Below are 8,881 nucleotides of genomic sequence, written 5' to 3' on the forward strand. Positions count from 1 at the left end.
ATTAGTGATCTAGGAAGTAAATAGTCCAAATATATATGAACCTAATTAACAAAAACAAACCTATTACTATACTTACATATTTTCAACCGCGGATAATATTATAGAAAACCAGAACCAACAAGATGTTAGAGCTAAAGAACTTATATAGACAAGACAACTGTGAAAGCAAATTTTAAACTAATTTTTTTTATAATAATTTGGATAATACCAACTGAAACTTAAAAACTAAAGAACAAAATTAATGTAGCTAATAAAACGATCCACAAACCTATGTGAAATAAAAACATTCCGTCTCAGTAAACAAGTTTTGATAGATATGAAATAAATCAAGATAACAACAGGAACAACATGCATCAAGGCTTGTCCCGGGTTTGATCACCTTCTTGCTTGAAACATCTCTTCCAAAGCCAATGCTTCTTCCACACTTTCTCGTTCATTTCATCGATCGAAACACCTTTGGTCTCGGGTAGGAATGCGAACGCGTAAATCCCCATAACCACAATCCATCCAGAAAAGAAGAAGAATATCATCGCCCGCATATGGCAAAGCATTGTAAGGAAAGCTTGAGCTATGATAAGGGTGAATATCATATTCATGCTCACTGCAATGAAGAAACCTGCTGTTCTAGTCTCTAGTGGGAATATTTCACTTGGAATTAACCACCCTAGTGGCCCCCAAGACCATGCGAAACCGGATACGAAAACACATATCAAGAACAACACCACATACGCGTATGTCTTTGGTAAAGAGTTGGTAGATTTCAAGTATGCTGCAAGTATTCCTCCTGTTACAACCTGTGCATAAAAACCTTAATCTTGTGAGATAAAAGAGTTCAAAATTAAAAAAAAAAAAACAAAAAAAAGGTTTTAGATGCTCATAGTAATAGTTTTTGAAAAAAACATAATTAAAAGTTATTCAAAACAACCAAAAACAAGTTATCTCAATACACTTTTAAATGTATAGCAATTAATGCTTCAAACATACAAGCTTTTTATGTGTGACTTTTGTGAAAGTCCTTGCCTTGTTAACAAAAAGGGTGATCACAAAACATTTGTCGAGCACTCCAAACCTTGTACTGACCATTTAGGCACTTAATTGGCAACCTACTTGTTACCTTAGATGTTACCAAATCCAACTCTACGTGTTAATTACTCCCTTGTTAGATTTTACCCCTTTATGGCATGGGAACGGTATACCATACAAAACATTCAAAAAAATTTGTATCATCCTCAAGATTTGTAGGAATATTTTTTTCATTCCTAATATTTGAAGCATGGAAATAATAAGTGTAAAAAAATATATACTCTTTTCTTTTCAATGTCTTCACATAAACTTTTAAGATTACCTGAGCAATAAACATTTGGATGGCAGCTTCAATAAGCAAAAACCTCCTTCCAAGTTTGTCGACACAAAAAACCGCCACGAACGTAGCAATCAAGTTAATGCTACCCGTGACAACAGCGGATAGTAACGACGCGTCACTATGGAACCCCATTGTCTGAAACAAAACGGGTGCATAAAACATGATCACATTGATACCCGTAAACTGCTGGAAAATCTGAAGCATTCCTGAGGTGATAAGCTGCGGCCAACTTGATCGTTTCATAAGATTCTTGAACGGGTGCTTGATTTGTTTAGCTAACTCGGTGGTGTTCACTATTTCATCATATTCTTTTTGCACATCTTGAACCCCTCGGATCTTTCGAAGAGTTTCCAATCCGCGATCCGGATATCCTCGCTCGATTAGGCTTGTGGGAGTCTCGACAATTAGTAGGGACCCGAAGGCTAGAAAAAGAGCCGGGATGGCTGCACCACCTAAGGAAATCCTCCAGCCATATGTGTGGCTGGCGGTGAAGTAGTTAACTAGGTTTGCAGCTAGGATCTCAGCCGTGACTAGCAACTGGAAGAGCACGTTAAGACCACCTCGGTACTTGTTCGGAGCGATCTCTGATATGAATAGTGGCACAGCCTGCAAGTTATAAACCAAAACACTGTGACTTTATAACGGGGAACCATTAGTTTTAAAACTAATGTAGGGTTTATAAGTAAGTAGTTTAATTGCCTGGTTACCGAATCCGATTCCAGCACCAAGCAAAAGCCTTCCAGTGATAAGCATGGCAATGTTCATGGCCGCAGCGTTGAGAATAACACCAACCAAAAAGAAAAAGGAGGCCAATTGGATGGTGATTTTGCGGCCAAATCTTTTGCAACATTTGGATGCGGCAAAACTCGAAACCATGGCGGCAAGGTAAAGAGAGGAGGTGAAGAGCTGCAGTAGTTGATCATCGAATTTACAGTAATTGTCTTCTTTCACATGATGCTTTTTTTTGTAAAAAGCCGGAAAAAACTTCTTTAAGAACACATCCATTGATGTCACTCCTCCTACAATATTATATTAATACTAATAAACATTAAAAATGATTATTATTATGATTATAACCAAATCCATCATTTCATTTAATTCTCTCCACATTTCCGATCTATAACCCTCTAAACAAATTACAATCATGGGAACCATGGATCTAGGTTTTAGGGTTTGTAATATTATTATTTATAATTAAACGGAAGATAATATTATATATTACCTGAAATGCCGATGTCGTAACCAAACATGAGGCCACCGAAGGCAGCGATGATACAGCAGACAACCACTTGAGCGGTGAGTTTGGCCGGCAGGTCCGCGGCCCGCCGGTGGCAGCCATTACTTGGGCAGGCATGGTATGGTATGTATGGTATGGTGGTGTATACGTACGTGTGACAATTATGTGTGTTTGGTTTGTTATAGAAAAAGCCTTATTTATAGATCGTAGTTGAAACTTTCATATTATTATTTTATCCGAAAATGTCAATCTCATATCCCTTATATTTCTCAGTGTTCTGTCGCAGATTTAATCCAGTACGGATGCTTTGATAAATTCTCTACCTATTCACGTACCTTACATAATATATATATACTTTAATAATCTAAATGTTTGGAATAACTTTGTCTTTTACGTCTTTAATATATATTGATTAACCATGCATGGCCAGCATAAACCACGTCTTAAAATTAAGTAACAAACATACTTTTTCTCATTTCTAGCTTATTATTATTCAAAATATATAAATTTACAACCTGGAAAACGAAGTATAATTAATTTTAGTTTAAAACAAATTGGGTTTAATTTCAAAATTAATAAGTTTCCATCACATCGACTCATTTTCAATTACATATTATCTCAAATGTCGTTTTATAATTCCGTTAGATGCACCATGGGTTGCACTAATCCAAAAGTACCAAGTTATTTCCTTATACAAATGTAACACTAAAAAAATAGGTGATTACCTTTTACGATTCATTTATCTCAGGAGGTATTGATCATCTCTCTTGGAATTTATGAAACAAAGTGTTGGAATTATGGACCGACTCGATTAATTCGATGCGGTCGATCGGGTTTTGACCCGTAATTGTTACACCTTGGGTAACGAACGTGAAACCCGCTTAAGCTTATTTACCGGGCTTTTGACATATTAACGAGATAATAATAATGGACTGGGCTTGATAGTAAGAAATGGGCTTGGTGACCCATATTAGCTTAACTAGTTATTATAACTAGTTAATTTGAGGAACGGGTGGGAAGCTTCCCCACCACCTGATTCACGTGGCGGAAAAGAAAACAAGATGCGAGGAGGAGATGGCGAAGGTGGAGTTGGAGATTGATGCGGTGCACTATGTGATAATGGACCCTCGGTGTCCTGAATTGGTTCCTTCCCTTTGGAACCAGACACGTCATCGGATGTGACGATTGTTGGTGGAGGTGATGGTGGGTTAGAACATTACGAAGGACATAAGAGAAAATACCCTAGCCACCATCTCAATTCTCTCTTGCACTCAACCCTAGCCGCCGACCCTTTTGCTCCCTGCCGGACCACCGTCTCCGCCAGACCACACCGCAAGCCACCGCCGCCACTGCCGCTGCTTGCTGCTGCCTGCTCCACCGCGAACCGCCGCCGCCACCTGCTGCTCCCATGCGTCGTCTTGCACCGCTGCAGCCGCCGGCGCCATAACGTCGTTGTCGGTTCCAGTCTCGTGTTATCACATAGCGTTGTTCGTTAGCCCTCGGTGTCTCGACCAGTTATTTATTAGCCGAGGTGAACTTAGATATATTGTCGGTTTACACTTATATTTATTTTGTTTGACTCGTGCTCGTTGTTTTGGATAAAAATCAGCTAAGGATAATGTATCCAAATCTGTCAATGTGAGGTCTAGTGCTGTGGTAACAACAACAATTATATGAGCAAAAATGGAATGAACACAATGATTTATTACGAGGAAAAACCTTTTGACCTTATTCAGATCAAAAGAAAAAAACCCCGGGTGATGACAACTCGTCGATCACCGATTTATTAATATCAAAAATAGGTTATAAAGGTGGAGTTGTTGATCAATGAATACAATGAATGCTATGTGTGTGTGATTACAGATAACTTAGCAGCTAGAGTAAGTGCGAACGAATCTAATGTTGATCACAACTCAGTATATAAAGAAAAGAAAATAATAACTAACTAACAAATAGGTCCTATAAACTCGCTAGTCTTCCACTCTTCTCCATCGTGTCCTTTGACCACGTGCTTATAGAAGCTTAATGACGAAATAAGTGGTAGACGAAGTCTATGAGCCGTTGCTGTTATTTAAACATCACTCTTCATACGAAAATCATCCATTAATAACAATAGTGAGTAAGGATTCTGGATCCAGACTTAGCCATAAATCTTGATCCAAGCACACGTCTTCAAGAATAATATATCCTGCCCTTAGTACTCATCAATTGGTGACTGAAGTGCTTGAAGTAGTCAAATAATTATTAACTAAAAATAAGCTAATCTAGACACTAAGTAATAATTTTAGACTCTTAAACTTAACTTAAACTACCAACCGGCAAGTGAACCGGTCGACTCTAGTACAGCTAAGTAAGTCCGGATATCGAACCCACGAGACTCTATAAATTACGAAACTAACAAATAAGACTCAACTACAAGACCTGACTATCTATTAAATATATTTGAGGGGGAATTTAATACTAATAATTAAAAATCAAAATAATAATTAACTAAAATTAATTAACTTATTAATAATTAACTAATGATTACTTAACTATTAAACTAATAATAAAATACTTAACCCTAAACCTAATTAATATAATAATAATAAAACATAATCATAACCTTAAACTAATTAATTAATTAATAAATCTTAACCCTAATTAATTTTAAACTAATAAACAATTAAACACTTAGATTAATTCAGATGACAAAGATAACTACCCAGGCTAGAATCCCTAAAGTTGCGGTTATTAATTAAATGGAAAACTTACGTTATGGAACTGGGATCATAAAATAGACACTTGACAGAAAACCCGAACATGACCCTTGAACTTCAAGAAGACGCTTATGGATTTCTAACAAGTTTTAAGACTCGCCAGTTTTATATTAAACTTCCTTACGGTTATTTAATCGCTTATGTCTAAGTATCTTTATGACGAAAACCTACCTTACAATGCGGAATTCAAAGATAGCCAAGCAGATTCAAATAACTTAATAGACTAAGCTGATAATCAAACCTAGACAGACTTCTTACGAAGAACTAAATCTAGCAATCCTGACAAGCAAAGATCCATTAATAGCCTATCACCTTACAACTTTTTAGACTAGTAGCTCACTTTTATCTGTTTACTTGATTTTTATTGTTTCTATGATCTTATTCGAATTCAATCACAAACTAGTCAAGAACACACAATAAATGACCTAACAAAACCCTATCATATGAAACAATCAACAAGGGCAGTGTGATACAATAAATTCAAGTAAACATAACCAAACAATCAAACACATCAATTAAATCAAACTCAACCGTTTACTTAGAACATAAAATCCATAACGAAACGAAATCCAAATAAAATCAAACCGAACTATGGTTCATCACGACCTAGGTACTTTATGGAATTTAGCCTAGCATCTTAAAGTCTAAATCAAACAAAACAAATAATAATGAAAACATGGTGAAATAATAAAGAACGAAAGATTAAAGGTGATAAAACCCGTATTCTTCGATCTTAAACGTCAAGCTCTTCACCGGATGTTCTCTTGCCTTCAAAATCACCAATAAACTCGAAATTATGCTCCAAGGTCTCCCAAATTCGGCTGGTGGCTTTCAGATTATGTTTAGGTTTAAGTTAAAGGTGTTTAAATACCCAAAACAAGGCCCAACATTAAGCAAAAACGAAATAAAAATCCACCAGTACTCCCTAGGCGCCGTGCGATGGGAAATAGGGTGCCCCTCCGCGCGGCGCGACGTGCTTTTCCAAGGGGGCCGGTCAGACCGGCTCGGTCTGACCGGTTTTCTGCTCCGGTTCTTTCCTGACGTGTTTCGGATATCTGTTTCGGCTCGTTTTAGCTCGTTTTTCGCCCTTTTAATCACGATCAACTCCCGGAACCTACGATACATAAAAATGTTCGTAGTATACAAATCTTGACTAAAAACGAACAAAGACAACTGAAATATTAAATAAAATATACACGGGAAATATAAATATTTAGCATTATATCAAATATCCCCACACTTATTCTTTTTTCGTCCCTGAAAAAGTTTGATGCAGTTGGATCAGAATCAGAAAATTACAGTCTAACAAACATATAGGTTAAATTTTAAAGCTCAGAAAAACGCAAAAACCGCGATCATCGATATTGTTGCCCACTTAAACCCAAGCCTTAATCTTTATCGGGACAAATAAGATCCGACAATAATAGTACTCAGTGGTTTATACAATTAAGACCCGCTTATTTTCAGCTTTTACAGGACCAGACCACCCCAACTTGACTTAAACCTCAAAATTAGCAGAATTAAAATTTTTGTTGCTCTATTTTTCATGAATAGTTAAGACGATCAATGGTATTGTTTATCCACCTAAGCTTAAGCATCAAAGTCTACCAAGCAGCCATTAGATATGATTAAGGTTCAATTAATTTATAGCTAGTGTTCCCCACAACACGACATACCCCCGTTATCAAGCAATACCCCAAATCCATTACCATAAGTGAGTATGCAAAATTTCATCTGTAGGGCTTACATGTAGCGTGTCCCTTGTGGCCCGTTTCTTAATGGTAATGAGACACGACCAAGGGGACCCCACATGGCTAACAACGTGGATGATCAAGTCTGTAGTGAATTTGTACTTTTGTACTCTTGTGATCATGTTTATAGACTTATAAGGTTTGCTCTTTTTGGCTTTATTTAAATATTCACAACCCCACTTAGGAATTGTGAATACCCAGATGAATAGATTGCATACAAACCCATGATCTCCGGACCCGAAGCATCCCATCAATACAAGATTTAAGGTTATAAAACCATATGCCGATGAGGTGTAAAACACTAAACTAGCAGGTTTAAGTTTATATCACAGGCTACACGACATACTCTAACATTAAACCTACCCAAGCATCATATGATAACGTATTCAGATTTTTTAAAATTTATGACATTTCCACTTTTTTCATACCAAAATTTGAGGCTTGAGTATGGCCCGACCTTTCATTACTTATTTTCCACGGAAAAAACACTTTACCCACAAAAGATTTCCGTTTTAACCATTTTATCAAATTTGCCCTTTCATTTTCAAGGCTGGGCCTACCTACACATCCCAAGTTAAGTGCATTTTCTTTTATTTATCTCATATTATTAGTAGTTGGAAAAACCAATTTCCAATAAAATCATCATCTCCCACTTTAACGCAACAAAAACTAGACTCAAGGGACATTTTTTTTAAAACATTTTTCAATTTTTTTTATATAAATCAAATATGAAAACGAAAACAAAACTAAAATTAGTTGAAACACTTGTGTCCCATCCCTACACTTAAATTTTGCATTGTCCTCAATGTGGGCACGGGAAACATGACTCAAAAAAATTTAAAACAAAACTAAACTTATAAAAATAAAAAGCACAAAACCTAAAAAATAAAAACAAAGACATAAAAACATAAAAACAAAGTACAATGGAAAAGACTTAGCTGGTATTATGCGAGACTGTCAATGTGCCAGTCTATTTCCATGGGTGCTCTCCTCACCGACCGCTAACCATGAATTGGTAACTCATTCCCTCTTTCTGAACGGACACGGCCTCTCCTCTCGACAAACCTAAGTAACATCAAACATAAAATCTAAAAATAAATGTTACTTATAAAGTTCAAGCATCCACCAACTTCCAACCCGCCAACCCAACCAAAAAGTCAAAAATAATATCCGTAAAGACCAAATAAAAACAAAAAAAAAACATCATAAAATAAAAACTTCATAAAAACATAAACTCCCATGTCAGCTCGTCATTGCAAACTCAATCCTCATCCTCCTCTTCTTCTTCCGACTCCTGCTCAAGAATGTGGTATGGCTCACATTATCAAATTCTGGATGACCCGACCCATTAAAAGGTACTCCATGACCATACCCCGAACCATCCGGGGCACTTGACCCACTCGGACCCGAAGCATCCGGCTGTCGAAGAGAAGCAGGCAGCACAATCCTCAGTGTAGTCATCATATATCTCATGTGCTCATCCTGCCTTCTTTGGTTCGCCTCTATCAACCTCTGCTGTTTGAATAATCTGCATCAGACCTTCCCGCTGCTCCCGACTCTCGGTCACATACCCCCTAACCTGATCAAAGCCGGACTCCATCCGGTCAGATAACGAATCTAAAGTAATATCCGCGGGGCGAGGCTCTCTGACCGGGAACTGAGCACCCGGTCTCTCTGATCTGTGAAGCGGCCTCTGGTGATGTGTTGGTAGTCCGGCTCTCATAGCCTCAGCAGCCGCGGTCCTCGCCGGTGGATGAATCTGTGGGCCCAT

At 37.4% G+C, this 8,881-nt stretch overlaps 1 protein-coding gene across 1 annotated transcript; it reads right to left on the bottom strand.

Annotated features, from left to right (window-relative positions):
• Positions 1-353: 353 nt before the first annotated feature.
• LOC143579157 (sugar transport protein 8-like) lies at positions 354-4,045 on the bottom strand. The gene is made up of 5 exons (XM_077062540.1): positions 3,913-4,045; positions 2,586-2,792; positions 2,063-2,382; positions 1,346-1,969; positions 354-794 (listed from the first exon to the last, which is right to left on the bottom strand). The coding sequence occupies exons 1-5, from the start codon at positions 4,043-4,045 to the stop codon at positions 354-356; spliced, it is 1,725 nt and encodes a 574-aa protein (XP_076918655.1).
• Positions 4,046-8,881: the final 4,836 nt, after the last annotated feature.

Source organism: Bidens hawaiensis, unplaced genomic scaffold (genome assembly GCF_021521415.1).
Source record: "Bidens hawaiensis isolate Kalapana, Puna unplaced genomic scaffold, B.hawaiensis_p1.1 tig00029625_1, whole genome shotgun sequence".
Classification (NCBI taxonomy): domain Eukaryota; kingdom Viridiplantae; phylum Streptophyta; class Magnoliopsida; order Asterales; family Asteraceae; genus Bidens; species Bidens hawaiensis.